Source organism: Erpetoichthys calabaricus, chromosome 8 (assembly GCF_900747795.2).
Source record: "Erpetoichthys calabaricus chromosome 8, fErpCal1.3, whole genome shotgun sequence".
NCBI classification, from domain to species: domain Eukaryota; kingdom Metazoa; phylum Chordata; class Cladistia; order Polypteriformes; family Polypteridae; genus Erpetoichthys; species Erpetoichthys calabaricus.
The window spans coordinates 121,972,348-121,988,475 of NC_041401.2; the positions used below are offsets into that span (position 1 = coordinate 121,972,348).

Below are 16,128 nucleotides of genomic sequence, written 5' to 3' on the forward strand. Positions count from 1 at the left end.
CTCTTATAATTTTGATAGTTAATATGGACACATTTTTTATTATTTCGGTTTGTTTTTACTGTTATACAGAAGCAGTTTAACTAAGATGCATTAGTTGACTTGAAATGTTAATGAAAAACGGTATCTGGAGATAGGCAATACTGTACTCACACATTCCAAGACGGACTGACCTGCAGTGACACTCAAAATTCAATTTTCCAAGAATGGCATTACTGCCCTATACCAACTAGTTTGTTTGCTGGAGGTGTGGATATTTATATCAACATAGCTGCCTAATAGCTTCAGCCTTCCTTCTTAGAAAACCCACACCCTGTACTCTTGTCGTTTCAGTGCACAGCAGCATGGATTTTCCATTCATGCGCTCAAAAGGGTGTGTATTAGATTGATTCCAAATCGGTAAAGTGTTTGGGGGCTGCAATGACTGGCGCACTGTCTAGGCCTGGTTCCTGCCTTAGGCGAGTACTATCAGGGCAGGCTTCAGCCCCCCATGACTCTTAATTAGATTAAGCCTGGTGGAGAAATTGTGTTGTACTCAGCTAACAGAATCCTAACCCTCTTACCATAATATAATCGGCAAAAAATATAATTGACTTAAAATTAAACTCACTTTACAAAGAACATATTTTTTCTTAATTACACATTTACTAATGTTAATTTAGCACATTGAACCTTCAGGATAGTAAAATGTCTTTCACTGATGGATTACCTTCATATTTAATCTTTTACAAGTTAGTAATGAGGAGGAACATTTCAACTAAATAGTGCAATTGTTCATTACTGTACACTGAACTACTTGTAATGAAATAGTGGTCACAAACTACAAATTCAGTGCAGCTACAGATAATCTTGATAGCCTAAAATGCTGTAGGTCATATCTGTAAACATGCAGTGCCTATTCCTGATCATCAACATAGTATATTTAAAAATCAACATTTAACGTCCAAGAAATCCAAATCAATCCTAACTCCAGTCAAGTAAATCAGAATTGCTTTGGGTAATGCCTTATCAGTATGATTGTCTGGAACCAAGAAGCTTGGGATGATCGAATGTAGCCACATTATTAAATAACATAACTTGCATACTGTACATCCTAAGTGTTTAGGTGTATTCCTTTGTTGCAGAAAACTAAGTTAAAGAATGCTTATATATACAATTACCACTTACTAGATACGTTCACAAAGACATGTGGTGGGACACATTGGTAATGTTTCCTCAAGTCCCTGGGCGTTTTGGGTCTCACAACATCAGACATCCTCATTCTGATGATTCAGTGGGAGTTGATCATTCTCCACCTTGCAACTTCCAGCAGCGTTTGTTCACGGATCAGCCACCCAATGGCATATCTATTGTTCAAATTAAAACTCTAAAATTTCATGTATTTATTCCTTCAGGCACCTTAAAGGCTCAGACAACTTTTATTGAATATCCCTTTCACTACCAATCATATAACTGGAAGCAATATAAAATAATCAATAATTAAATCTTTATTTACAAAAGTTTACAATGTACAAAGTTTCACAGAAACATCTTTCCCCTGTTCTGTCATTGACATCTCTTTCCAGCAAAGTACTAGTGCATCATTAGTTTCCCCCGCACAACAGCACTGAACCTAAGGGGCAAGATTTTGATCAGGTGACTGTACTCAAAAATAAACAAGGAATAACCAGCCTTTACTTCCTTTGGTAAATTTTGACTTTTTACACAGAAGATACAAAATATTTACAAGCCTTGTGTACAGCACCAGTGAACATACAAGGCAGCCAGTCATATTATCCCCATCACTGTATGGACACTAAGCAGGAGACTGGCTGCAGTTTTCAGTGCATTATTGGCTTATTTTCCTTCTACCATGTGATCTGTAGAATGATTCTGCATATTGTTTGTGGTATCAGGGAGTCAGAGCCATCTGTGGTTTGTATAGGTTTCTAAATAGGCCAGTTGTTTCTAAATTAATCATTTTTTCTATTTCTGCAGTTAGTCATTATGTCTAAAACTTTCAGAAAATTGTTAACTTTTCTGAATACAGACTGCAGAAAAAAAGTCATTCTATAACTTTTCATGTTTAAGTAAAAAGAACTGACAAGGGCATGAAGAAAAAGTGGGAAGAACGGAATCCAGTGAGGCACCTGGGTTAAGAAAGCAGTTGACAATTACAGGACATGCAAATGTGGGGGAAAAAAAAAACACCACACAAATACAACCAGACCCTAGTCCATTTATGGGAAGTAAAATATTAATCCTGCCAACCCTGTTTTGGAGGCATACAACTTGCATTAAATTACTGCACAGAGAAAAGGGGCTAACCTGAAGAAGCCTTCTCATCAACATTTTCAGACTCTTCTCATTTGTGTGCTTTGAAACTGAGCAGACACTTGTAACTACATCCCACAAAGCCAGGTGGTTATTTCTCAATGTACATCCACAACAGGGGGCACAACTATGGCTTACTATTTTTCTGACTTAAAACTTATTACCCAAACCATACACAACATACACTCATCTGTGACCCTGAAAAAAAGATAACATTGTATGTGGTGTCTAAAACCTGAAAGAGAAGATTGGCACTTGTCCAGTGACAGCCTTGATGAACTCAAAGTGTGTATATAGCAGTAACCTATATTCCCTGCAGTCAACTTAGTTAACTTCAACCAGGGCCATGCAGTGGCAGAAAGAAGGCTTGTTGGCATCAACTTATATTCATTACATTCCAAGATATCCACTCAGCATATGGGGGTTTTTATGGTCCACTTAAAATCTGAATAAGTGTTGTAGGATGTCCACATTGAGAAAAGGGAAGAATCTTAACTTGTACTGCTGAACACAGCAGGCATGACCAACAAGAACACACAGTACATTTTAACTGGGCAATGGTGGTGTTAACACCGTCAGTCAGTCAAGGAACAACTTTCGAGACCCCACTCGGGAACGGTTGGACCGACGGATGTCAAATTTCGAGTCCCGGCACCTCTGACACACGTACACCTCTGGTACATTGGACTTCCGAATCTTTGCACAGGACAAATGGATCCAAGTGTTGCACTCATTACATTCAATCATGGGACGTCCAGCAAAAGGCTTCAGACAGAAACATGTGACAAGATCCCATGAATCATCATCTAAAACAAGACAAAAATCCTAAATTAAAGTAGTGACATTATCACGATCACTCATTAATAAAGATTTGGAGGATCCCTCCAACTATCAGTACCAAAGTTTGTCAAAATATTGCAATGTTTCCTCAGAGTTGTCATAACTTAACAGGATGCGAATAAAGAAAAAAAGTGCACTCACCTGAATCAACCATGATGTCTTCATCATTTCCAGTACCATCTTCATCTCGAAAAACCACCTGCTTTCCTTGCCTAATAACAGTCCTTTTTCCTGGAATTATTTCTGTCTTTATGAGCATGGCATCCTCCTCAGCTGGTTCCCCTTTCACTTCAAGCTGTGGTTCTACCGAGTCACAGGATTCATTACAGGGACTTACTGGCCTGATTGGCTGGCAGCATTCCTCTACCTCCTGTTTGATTGTGATGGTGTTGCCCATATCAGAGACAGGATGAAGGTCCTGCGTGGTTGTGTTCTTGCCAACAATATCTGGTGACGCTTCTTGCTCAGACAACAGTTCCAAGACTGCTGTACTTGTGTGCACGGTGGGGATGTCATCGGGTGGCTCCGTTTTCACTAGCTGCTCCAGGGGGAGGGGAAGAACTTTGCTTGGAGCAACTGGAAAGGGCTGTTCTAGTTCAGCCTTCCGCAATTTCTTTTTCTTCTTTTTGACTTTCTCTGCATCTTTGCGGTCAAGTAAAATGCTTGCTGATTTTGAACGTTTCAGCAGTGGGGTTAGGCTGCTACCAACCCCCAAGTTCTTTTCCACTCTTTTAAAGCCCCCAAAACTCTTACGGTTTTTGGATGGCAAAGGAAAGCTGGCGCCTGTGGGCAGGCTGGTAAACCTTGGCTCCCAGCAATCACTGTCCACTGCACTTCCTGTGCTGTTTGGTGGACTGGAGCTAGTCCGCAAACATTCCTCCTTAAAAAAAATACACGTAGATGAAACAGGACTAAAATAATCCCAATCCAAATTCTAACATAAAACAAGCACAAACTATCGGAGGTAGAATTCACACATACCTTCTCGGGATATGGGATGTATCCAGCATATGCCAAAACAAAGGTGCAGAACTTATTGAAATCCTCCACTGTCCTGCGACGCTTATAACTTGGGCTGCAGTCCTAAGTAAAACGAATACATATACAGGTATTGAAGTTCTTAATCCCAAACACAGAGACCGTCAGATTTACTATTTGTCGGAATAATAAATCTGTCAAATCCCCACCCCCCATTAAAAAAGCAATGCAAACGCGCCCAAAAAACAATAGATGTACTGCTCCCCCTCGCACCCCAAGTAACATTCCACTGTCTCACTGAGACGATCTTGAACAAAACAGCTCAACATATCCGGACGACAGACAGATGAGGAAGCATGGCAAGATACCAATACTGATGTGGTAAAACGGCCAAACTGGTGTACAGACAACACAATAAGCCATTATAGCCGGTGCAGTAGCCCATGGTCCTTTCAAAGGTTGGACAAATGGCCACTCAAGCCACAAGACCATCAGAACACAGCGGTCTGCCAATTCCCGTCTTGATTGTGATCGTTAAAACTAAGAAACAGAATGCACCTCTTGACAACAGCCTCGCCCACCGTTTGCTCGACTCTAATCCTCGATTTAGGGTGTCACTGTGGACATCAGACGTGGTGGCTCACTCCAGCCTTGTCATTAAGACATTTAGTGGACACGAGTTGAACGGGCCGGTCAGAGGGCGAGGTAGACATCTCCATTAAAAGATCCATAACACAACCGAAACAAGATGGCGATCGCTCGCATCCTCCCCCCCCCCCCCCACGAACCCGTGATCGCTGATCCGGCGCATGCCTGGGCTCAAATTGGGGTGCAGATTAAGAATCGGGCTCCCTGCTCAGGGGTCAAGACCCTCCTGCAATTCATCGGCTAGTATCCTTCCGCGCTGTCCGCAGAACTACTTTTTTCAGGGATGGGAAACAAAATGGCGTAAGTTGTAATCAGAAACCAGGGTGCCAGAGAGTGGCCGCGCAGTGAGTAACACTGCGAGTCCCCGAAAATCTACCGATGACAATCTACACTGGCCTTGCAGCAGCAGTGGCCCAACCCGCGTCACCTCTAGTAGCTGTCACGCCCAAGAAGAACTCACCTCTGAATCAAAAGTCGACGTCGAGGCCGTATCCATCTCTGGAAAGAAAGAAAAAGAACACATTAACTAAGAGACCAAGCGGTGATTTGGGCGAAATCGACAAGTCCAGCTGCATGGCATCTCTGCGACGTATTCACTATAACTCCCGTCTAGGAAATGAAGTTCTCCTTGTTAGAGGTTCGCCCGTCCGCCCGTATCCCTCGAGGGCTGCTTATCTCCCCGGGGGAGCCACGGAATCCGGAATGGGGTTCACATAAAGTGTCTCCTTAGAAACACTCCTCTGCAGGTGCTGGTAGACGGTCGCTGTCGTTCATCTTATCAGCAGCTGCACTTTGAATTGTTCGTTGGAAAATGTAGTTACAAGAGAACGAGAACAATAAGCCCTCCCAGTTGTTTGCTGAAAAAAGCACTACTCCCTTCGGCAGCTGCACATCTTTGGGGCACTTGACACCAAACACCTCTAAGGTCCCTGTCAACTACCTCTCAGAAACACGTGCAAACTCAATTGCCGACCACAAACGATTTACCTCGGAAGGACTCGCGGGACAGGTCGCTGGTCATCGCGCAGAGGCAAGAAAGAAGAAAAAGTTGGAGACGATGGAGAGTAAGAGTTGCATTCGGAGAGCAGCGAAGCGCACTGTGCAGACGTGCGGGGGAGACCGGTGTGACGTCACAGACTGGCACTAACCATAAGGGTTGTAGAGGTGGGGGGAGAGTTGTTACGAATATAATATTGCTGAAACTAATCTGCACAATATTAATGCAAATGAACGAAATATGAAAAGTGAACTAATAATTAATAGTCATGGTCGCATAATTGATGCCAGCTTGTGCTGCACTTTGCTATCTTTCTAAAGCAGTATGTGGCCCTCCCCCACATCATAGCCTACACTTCGCATTCAAATTATACCGAGTCGACCACTTGGGCTGCAACGTCGCAGCGCATGAACGGATTGCTTTGTAAGTTAATGTTTCTTTACATGTACAGTAGACAGTGTTCTATGATCGTTTGTCGTGATTACGTTGATATTAACTTGCTCAAATTGTTAAAAGAGAGGGTGAAGTGTAGTTGGTAGGACAAGAACGTACATATCTCTGACAAGTCCGGCCCGTGACCCGGCTGAGCAACAGGCAAGTAAAGGAAAAGGAATAGGTTGGCAATAGACGGTTCCCCCTACCGAGGGGCTTCATTGTGGTATGGCCCGCCTGCGGGGAAAACGGTGCAAGAAGGTACAAAATAAAAAGGGGGGGGGAGGTTGGGTTTGAAGAGCAAGTCGGAAGATACGTTTCTGTAAGGAGCATATTTGGTGGCTTGAAACATTTTCAGAAAACTGGACACTAAACTACTTCCGAAGCTTTAGTAGTGTAAAATGTATAAAGCTAGGCGAGTGCTTGGCGACGAGGGTGAAAACTGGAATTCCGATATCCTCAGTGTTATGTTGCCGGGGTTGCGGTCTTCGGTTACCACGCCATAAGTTAAACTGGTTGCCAAGCAAGTAAGACCAGTGATGGGTGTGCATATGTTAAACGAACGGTGATCACAAGAAACGATAGGTAAGGCGTCAGTATAACGGCTGTGCTATACAATCATTGCTACACGGTGTCGTTTCCTTTATACCATTAAACAAGGGGTCAGCGAATGTTACTCTTCACCTTTTTGCAGTACTCAGTAAAGTTTTCTTATTTACATACAACGCCCAATTCAGAGTTCTCCTGCATCATAGGTCTCCGTCGTTAACTTCCTAGCAAAGCATGTTTATAAAACTGTGCAAATGTAATGGCTAGGCGTATTTTAACAGAAATTACATTGCATACAATTTTCCAAACCCATTAATACAATTAAGAGTCGTGGACTCGGGTCGCTAGGTTTTTGTATGGCTCAACCCCCCTCCCCCCTTCATTTACCTAATTGGCCAATCGTGTACAGAGATCAGAGAAGAATACCCAAACTAGTTTGAGCTGAGAGAAAGGCCCCAGTGTAATTCAGATAACCATTCAGTACATCTGTAGTGAACAGAAAAGCAGAAAATGTTGAACCTTGAGGCAAAAGTGCTACAACACTAGAAGATGATGTTGGGTTCCATTCCTGTCGGGTAAGAACATAAAGTGTAGGCCGCGCTGGGTACAGCCTAAATGGACAGCTGAAAACTGTGAAAACATAGCCTGGTCTGATGAATCTCAGTTTCTGCTGAGGAACACGGATAGTAGGGTCAGAATTTGACACCAGCATCATGAATCCAAGCACCCAGACAGCCTTGTGTCAACAGTTTGAACTGATGATGGTGTTGGTATACTGGTGTGGGTAATGTTTTCTTGGCATTCTTTGTACCAATCAAGTATTACTTCAATGCCGCAATATGCCCATCTTCTAACAATTTCTTCCATCATGATAATGCACCATGTCACAAACCAAAAGTTGTCTCAAACTTGTTTCATGTACATGATGGTGAGTTCAGTGGCCGTCCCAGTCATGGGAGATTCACAACATTGATGTCCTGTTGACAAATCTGCAGAATTTGCGTGATTCAATCATTTCAGCATGGAACAGAAAAGAATCTCAAAGAAATGTTTCCATCATCTTGTACAAATCATGCCATAAAGAAATTAAACTTCTTTGAGAGCAAATGGAGACGCTACCCAGTATTAGTTTAGTGTTTTTAATAATTTGTCCTGTGCAGTCAGTTTTGTATTAAGTATATCAAGCTGTTTGGATGTATGTCTTTACTATCTGTTTTTTGTATTGTAAAAAAAAAAAAAAAAACAAACTCTTCTAGTAAATAAGGAAAAATCACAATCCTTTGCCTGAATTGAACCCATTGGTACAGTGTGAGAAGTAGGTGGGTTATTTTTTCAAATAGAGAGGGGAATAAATGTTGTTACTTGGTACAGAAGAATGAACTGTCTCCATGCAATTCACTGGAATTTCACCTCCTTCAAAATATAAATTTTATATGACCCATAAGGTACCATAATATTCTCACAGCCACTTATTTGCATCACCCTGTGTTTATGTGGGTACAACATGCAAATTCCATCCAGATAATTGCTTAAAGTAGGCTTTAAACCCTGGACAATGTATTTGTGAGGTAAATTGGAGAATGGGATTATGTTTTCCCAATAAGATATGAGTTTGACACAGAGTAAATCGTGTATAATAAAACTTCAGAATGTTGACTGAAGTTTTAAAAGAATTGACAGAATGAAGATGAATTTCCCCCAAACCAAATGAGGAATAAATAAGGTTGTGAACAGTACCTAAACTGTGTTTATCACTGATGCCTAATGGTACAGTAGAAGAAATCAGAAGTGATCCTCTCCTAAAGTAGACATGCACTCTTTGGTCATGCTTATGATTTTCCAGTTTTGCTTTGGGATAGCTTTGTTCCACCTTGTTACAGTTAGCTAGAATGCTAAATTATGTTACGCAGGAAAGTGAAAGGTCTTGTTTTGTGTTAATAAAATCCTATGCTGCACTCACTGGCTGTGAGATTTTTGAGTTCCCACTAGTGACATCTTACCTTCTCACTTTGTTGTGTTCATGTGAATTTGTGGCTTTTTGGGAGAAATGCAAGGTTCTTTGTTGACTTTTTTCTACTCAGTCTGCACAACAACAACTCCAGACAGAATAAGTTTGTCAAATGAGAGGAGAATATTCAGTCCATTAAGCTCATTAGTTTAGCTAATTGCTAAGCTATCTCAATATCCCATCCAGATACTCCTTAAAGGTTAGTACAAGATCATTGTTTATTCTTTATATTCAGAAAAAAACATAAGTTTATGTTTTTTTTATTTTATTGAATGAAGTAAAAGGTCATTGTCACATTGCACCTTGGAGAATTAGTCACGGATTGTCTGACTGCAGGTTTGAAAGGTGTTCATGTGATTTTTTTTCCAATTGGGAAGTTTCTAATTCTCCCTGTCCAATAGCATGCAATTGCAGCAGTAGCTCCAGGAGATTGGGTTTACATCCTGACTCCTTAAACATCTCTGGATTGTCCTTTCCATGTCTGTTTGGGTTTTCACCAAGTACTCTGCTTTCCGCCCTTATTCCAAAAACATGCAGGTTAGGGTGATTTATGATCCTAGATTGGGCTGTTGTGAGTAATTGTGGATGTGCATGTCCTGTAAGAAATAGTGCCACATCCAGCCTTGTACCTGATGCGCTGCCCCAGTACAGTCTTGCAGTAGAGTTGGAGAATTTAGACAATTCTGTATTAATGACAATTTTCATAGCTATATTTAGGTGTCATGTTTTTCTTTTTGGTGGTGCAATATTAAGAAAGATACTTTAAAGTGACCAGTATTTGATCAGAGACTTGTCAAAATTTATATTGCTTTTTTGCAGGTCATATGATCGAGTAGTTTTTTGTACACATGTTTTAAACATATACATATGCATTAATTTAAGAGCACATATTAGTGGTTGAATAAATAAGGGTGCATCTGCAGAAATGCGCTCTGCTACACCCTTTGCAACTTTGGCCTTTTTTATATCACTTGTATTTGAATATTAATTTTGTACACCTTAACGTCTGCTTCAAAGTCTGTAATGATAACTTTGAATTCAGAGATTGCCTGCTTACACCCAATACACTATTAAAGCTATTGACTCATGATGGGTTAAGGTGTGTGTCTGAATTCTCATGCCTGTGGCTCCCTCTTTGTATAGTGTTATCTGTTGTTTGAGAGACAACCCACGTGTTTTATCTTGCAGAATTACCAGATAGAATAGGGAGGTGATATAGGGTCTTGCTGGAACCTCATGTACCCTTGAAATCTTTTAAACATCTGCAGATTGTGAACCTGCGGGATGAGTTACTGTGACTGAGTCATGCTTATCTTGAGTTGTGGTAGTTCATTGCCATGGGATGTAGTGATATAGTATGCATCAGGGGCTGATGTTGTTACAGTTTATGTGATGGTGGCACTGAATATCTAATTGTTAGTTACAAATAATTCTCATTGCAAGTGTTTGCTGACTTTGTTTAAAGCAATTTTACATTATTTAAATTTCACCTTTATATGAAGTTATTTAGTTATTCTGTATCACATATTTAGAATTCTACATGTATTAATGATTTTTGATATTTATAAAGCCATGCATAATTGTCATTTTCCTTTTATGTTCTTCTGAAAGGCACAGTCATTGGAGTCGAGCAACTAAGAATTTCATTTATAAATTATATTGTATGATTTGTATGTGACAACTAAAATTTGATTTGATTTTGATTTGGTTTGATATTTTGGAGAGGATTATGTAAATAAAGGTTCTGTTTGAATCGTTGTGTCTTACAGTTTTTGGGTCATTGGCCCCAGGGCTACCTTTTAGTGCTCATTTGCATTAGGGTTACAGTTCCCATAGGCTTTAGTGTTCCATGGTTGTGCAGTTATGTTACCCTGGGCATGCTAATGTCCTTCCGTCAGAAACTACTAATGAATAATAGTTCATCACCGAGACATGCACTGTGTCTTGCGCAACAGCCAGTCTCTGTAAAGCATGACTCAGATTACCCTGTGAAGAGTGACGTTTCTTGTAAGAGTCTGTGTGCCTTGTGGGTCTTCTCTAGCTGCTGCTCATTTGCATTATTTAGATGACAGCTGCACAAGCTCGGGTCAGTGAGAGAAGCTGCCTACTAACTGAGTAAAGATCAGGAGCTCCCAGAGGCTAGGGTAAGTATTTGGGGGAAGAGGAAAGGAAAAAATGCTACCTGCATGCTTAGGGAGAAGTGGACTCATGTTTTATTAGGGTAGGTGCAGCCAGTGAAACCTCTACTAGTGCTTATTATCATTGTTTTATTTTGAACAGTAAGCAGTATGTTAGCAGTATGTTGAATTTGTATAATTTTTAACAACTAAAGCAGTTAATTTTAAGTTATTTTAAGCTCAAAGAGAGCCTAATGATAGTAACCATTTACAAGCAGCACCCAAGTGTATGGCCTAGCAGTTAATCATGAGCAGCTGAGTATTGTCGTTATGTGGTAGGGAGATACGTTTCTCTGTCCCAAAGTTTTGTCAGTAGAACGTGGACTGTGGAGTGATCATATAAGCTCTGCTTGTCATTGTGTTGCTAGAAAGACTGTTTTTTATTTTTTCTCAAAAAAATAAAAAGAAACTTGGAAAGCAGTGTTGCTGGTAGGTTGCAGAGGAGGAGCCAGACTGTAAACATTGCACACTGAAGGTGGAGTGGGTGGGTGGTGTTGCGTTCTAAAGGGCGCCTGGCACACTGTTGAAACTTGAGCTGACAGGTCTCCATTACTGGAGGAGAGGAACATCCCAGAAGTCTCATCAGTACTGAGCTGCCACTTTGAGGAGAAACAGCATGTGCTGGCGTCACACGGTGGCAGATATTTATAGCGTGCATATGGCACCCCCCCCATTTTCTAGCTGCTCTACTTTGCTTCTCTTTTTTTAATGGACCTTTGGGTTTTCTTGTCAGGTTAGCCTGATTTTAACAGAAATTCTGTTTATTTTTCTTGTAGAACGTTGCTCCACACTGTGGACAAAATGGAGAAGCCTGTGTTGCTTAGCCAGTCATCAACATTGCCCTTCTATGATACTTCTCATGCTTTGAACTTGTTACGTGGTATTCATGAGCTGCGGGCAGAGCAGAAATTCTTTGATGTGACATTGTCGGTGGAAGGCAAAGAGTTTCGCTGCCACCGAACTGTGCTAGCTGCAGCCAGTACCTACTTCAGAGCCATGTTTGCTGGCACACTACGCGAAAGTGCCATGGACCGTGTGGAGCTCCATGAGGTATCTGCAGAACTCTTGGGGCTACTGGTGGACTTCTGCTACACTGGACGGGTGACAGTGAGCCATGAAAATGTGGACGTTTTGCTGAAGGCTGCAGACCTGTTCCAATTTCCCTCTGTAAAAGAAGCCTGCTGTGCATTCCTAGAACAACAGCTGGATGTGTCTAATTGCCTGGATATTCAGGACTTTGCTGAGGCATATGCATGCCGTGGTCTGGCAGAAAGTGCTCAGCGTTTCATCTTGAAGAATATTGTGGATCTGGCAAAGGGTAAAGAATTTGAGAAACTACCTAGAAAGCGTATATTTGAGTACCTGTCAGATGACCAACTCTGTGTGGACAAAGAGGAAACTGCTTACCAGATTGCTGTGCGCTGGGTCAAGGCGGACATCCCCCACAGACTTCACTTTTGGCCTGAACTTTTCCAGCACATTAGGCTGCCTTTTATCCGAAGATTCTACCTTCTAGCACATGTGGAGAGTGATCCACTGGTCTACTTATCACCTTTCTGCTTACAGCTGGTCAGTGAAGCTCGCACATTTCAGTCAGCAGAATATGACCGCCATGATCATCCATGTGAGCGCATGCAACCGCGTCCCTCAACCGGATTGGCAGAAATATTAGTGGTCATCGGGGGCTGTGATCAAGACTGTGATGAACTTGTCACAGTTGACTGTTTCAATCCTCAGACTGGACAGTGGAGGTATTTGGCAGAGTTTCCAGACCATTTAGGTGGAGGATACAGCATCACGGCTCTAGGAAATGACATTTATGTTACAGGTAAGGGGGGGGGGGGGGGGTAAGGCCAATTATTCTCAATTGTAGATGTAAGAGACCTCTGTTAGATGTTTTCCTAAATGAAGTTATATGCCAAAAAAAGATATACCAGAGAGGTTTTTTGATAAAGTAAATGTTATAGGTAGCATTTTATATTATGGGTGGGACTTGGATCTGATTGGAAATAGAAGAAGATGAGCAGAGCCTGTAGAACTGGGTTATGAATGCAGTACGTTCTAGTGTTGTTATGACTAACAGATTGATATGGAGGATTCTTGATTTAGGAAAAGCAAGATCGCATAGTTATTTGGGTATTCAATCCAGAACGTGCAGGATATGGTAATGCTTAAAGTCTTGTTGCAATAACAAATGGTAAATAAGCTTTCAGTGCTTGTGTACAGCCATGGTGATCTCTTTAAATCTGTACAGGCCACTGTTCTGAAGGTAAACACTTGCCCTGAGTGGAATGTTGTTTAATGGCACTCTGTGTTCTGCCAGAAGTATTGCTGGAATAACCACATTACCTGGTGCTTGCTTGTCCCACTGATTCTCGCATGTTAGCGTGGTCTGTGCCTCACATTTTGGGAGGTCCTTGGTTATCATTAAGTGTGGTTGACATACTTATGTGAATTTCCCCTTGGGATTAATAAAGTATTCTATCTATCTATCCATCCATCCATCCATCCATCCATCCATCCCAATTTGTGCTTAATTCATAAAGCCTCAAAAAGAAAGACACATTCTTTCATCCCCATATATGCTACTCTGATACATATCACCTTGAAGAGTACATAAATTGATTGCTTTTTGAGCAGTTGACTGTTTTTAAAATAAACACTTAATGTGATATGTCTGTATGAATGGGTATCAACTTTCCTATGTCACCAATCTTGTTGGCCCAAAGTGCCTGACAGTTTTTTTGCAGATCTCTGTTGGACTATTGTAAAATTTATAAATGATATAAAGTACTTCCATTTATGTAGAAATATTGCAAAAAATGCTACAAAATGTTCATATATTCCAAATAAAATGGTGGTGAACCTAAGCCGAATGTGTATTCGTTCAAATGATTAAATTAATTTCTCGCTGTCTTACCAGTTGTGTATGAGAGCTGGATAAAGGTTTAATCAGGCATTATAGTATATGTAGTATTTATTCCAGCTTATAGTTGTCATTTTACAGTACAAATTCAAAACAAAAAAAAAAGTCACTTGTCAAAAATCTTTGTTCATATATTAGAAGTTACAAGTTCATAACTGCACTACTTCCAATTTTTAAAATATATATTTTACTTGAGCTCAACGGGTTTCATCAGTTTTAATTCAGCACAAATTCTTCTTCATTCTAAAAACCTTTTAGAACATAAGAGATCAGCTAATTTGTCTTTAGCTTTGTGATGTTAAATATCAATATGTTGAAAGTCCGTAAAACCATACTAGCGACAATAAAATTTTCTATTCTTGAATTTTCCTCTGTTGTTCATCCAGGCTGACATCTTTTGGGATAAATGCCCCTTCATCGGGACCAGACAACCTGCGACCTAAACATATAAATACATTACTTGTATTTTATTAAAGCTCTTATGTTACATATAAATATGCTCAGGATAGGGCGAGTACTCATATTAAAACATTACCGGCAATTTCTGAGACACTTCTAAGGCAAACAGTCTTCATCTCTGCTTACAAAGGGCACCTGGCCTGTGTTTGAAAATCACTGTATTAAAGCAGGGTTCTGAGCCAATAATCTCAATATATCAATCAAATATTGAGGAGCTTCTTAAGATCACATACCCAGAGTAATATTATACAATATTGTTAAATGATCAAGAAACCAAATTCCTAAGAGGGCATATAAAAAACGTAAACTGGATGCTTTACACTGTCACTTTATATTCTAACTTAAAGGTCAATGGAGAGAGTGAAGGACTGAATAATCATGAATAATAATTCATGACAAACTATCACACTTATATCAGGCCAGCTGCAATAATAGATAGATAGATACTTTATTAATCCCAAGGGGAAATTCACATACTCCAGCAGCAGCATACTGATACAAAAAAAAAAAAAAAAATACACAAACTCAAAAACAAATCACAAGATCACTTTTCAAAAATCTTTATTCGTATATTAGAAATTACAAAATGTCCAAAATAAGTAAATCCATAGTATTCACAATACAAATATTTATCATTGATATCCTCCATTGACTTTTTTAGGCAAAAAAACCTATATTAAAATTTACAGTATATATAAACACTTACCCTTAGGAATGGCAAAGAGTACTAAAGTGAGCCTGAGCTGTAAATATATTTTGTCGGCATTGCTTTTTATTATTGTTTAACTGAATAAAATGAATAAATTTAGGATGTTAATTTCCTAACATAATTGATGACCGTGTGTTTTTGCGTAGGGTAATTTCTACATACATTGGAAACTGCTGTTACCATCCCAGGTAATTCACACTTCACGTCAGGCCAGCCCACACAATGAAGATGTAATGCAGCTTGATCTTTGCTTTTTTTTGTATTTATTTTTACTTGTGTGTTGTTCTATTACGAAGACAGTTTCTGTAGTTCCTCTGAACGATATTATGCACTCACTTCTCAAAGCACAATACACTGTGGATCATTGTAGTATTTCAGAGATCAAGTGAGGATCACAGCTTTATAGCTCTTATCTACCGTGTTTTTCTCATAACAGTTGTACAGTAGTTACTGTATGGTAGCACTAATAATTTAACTGGCATGAGTAACACATAGTGTGGGTAACATCTTAATAATTATGGCCTAAATTTCATTCTTGGCAAGAGGGAGTTCATCCCCCACCCCATGTAACCACAAAAAAGGGTGCAGCATCCTGGATTTTATAAAGAAAGATATGATCATCATTGACTACCTTTTATTGTGTGCACTTACCAAATTTATTTGACATTTTTCTGATTAAAGTTGACAATAACAAATTCACACTGGTACATCAGGACCACGTGAATTAGTAAAGCCTGATTCATCGCATTTAGTTGTTGTGCTAATAGACATTACCTTGAGTTCAAAAACCCAAAACAAATGCACTGTTTTATCATCTAACTAATTGCACATTTCAGCACTGTTGGTAACACATTGATATTGTGTCATCAGAGCTGCCTGCCTAATGCTTCAGTACTGAACCCACATGAATGGCTGACCAATCTGGAAGTTTTGAAACTCTGGCTTAAACTTTATTTTTGAATAAACATATAAAGGGTCTGATTTTCTCACCATTGTAGACTAGCCACAGATAAAATATGATGACGCCTTTGTGAAGTTTCCTCCTCTTTCTCCTCATAGCTACATTAATTTTAGTCCTACTTCCAAAAGACATGT

At 40.1% G+C, this 16,128-nt stretch overlaps 2 protein-coding genes across 3 annotated transcripts in view; one reads left to right on the forward strand and one right to left on the reverse strand.

Moving 5' to 3' along the window:
- Window positions 1-1,461: 1,461 nt before the first annotated feature.
- Window positions 1,462-5,909, reverse strand: phf13 (PHD finger protein 13). Its single transcript, XM_028807390.2, has 5 exons — window positions 5,764-5,909; window positions 5,237-5,274; window positions 4,132-4,233; window positions 3,292-4,030; window positions 1,462-3,116 (listed from the first exon to the last, which is right to left on the reverse strand). Exons 1-5 carry the CDS (start codon window positions 5,795-5,797, stop codon window positions 2,890-2,892), a joined length of 1,140 nt encoding a protein of 379 aa, XP_028663223.1. The 5' UTR covers window positions 5,798-5,909; the 3' UTR covers window positions 1,462-2,889.
- Window positions 5,910-6,085: 176 nt separating this feature from the next.
- The window catches only part of klhl21 (kelch-like family member 21), a 36,288-nt gene continuing 26,245 nt past the window's right edge, over window positions 6,086-16,128 (forward strand). Inside the window, exons 1-2 of one of the 2 annotated variants that reach the window (XM_028807393.2) lie at window positions 6,086-6,196; window positions 11,716-12,767. In XM_028807393.2, the coding sequence (XP_028663226.1) occupies window positions 11,741-12,767 (1,027 nt within the window). In that variant the 5' untranslated portion in view covers window positions 6,086-6,196; window positions 11,716-11,740. Of the gene's footprint in view, window positions 6,197-10,798; window positions 10,907-11,715; window positions 12,768-16,128 lie in introns of those variants that run through there. The other variant, XM_028807394.2, reaches the window with a different exon arrangement.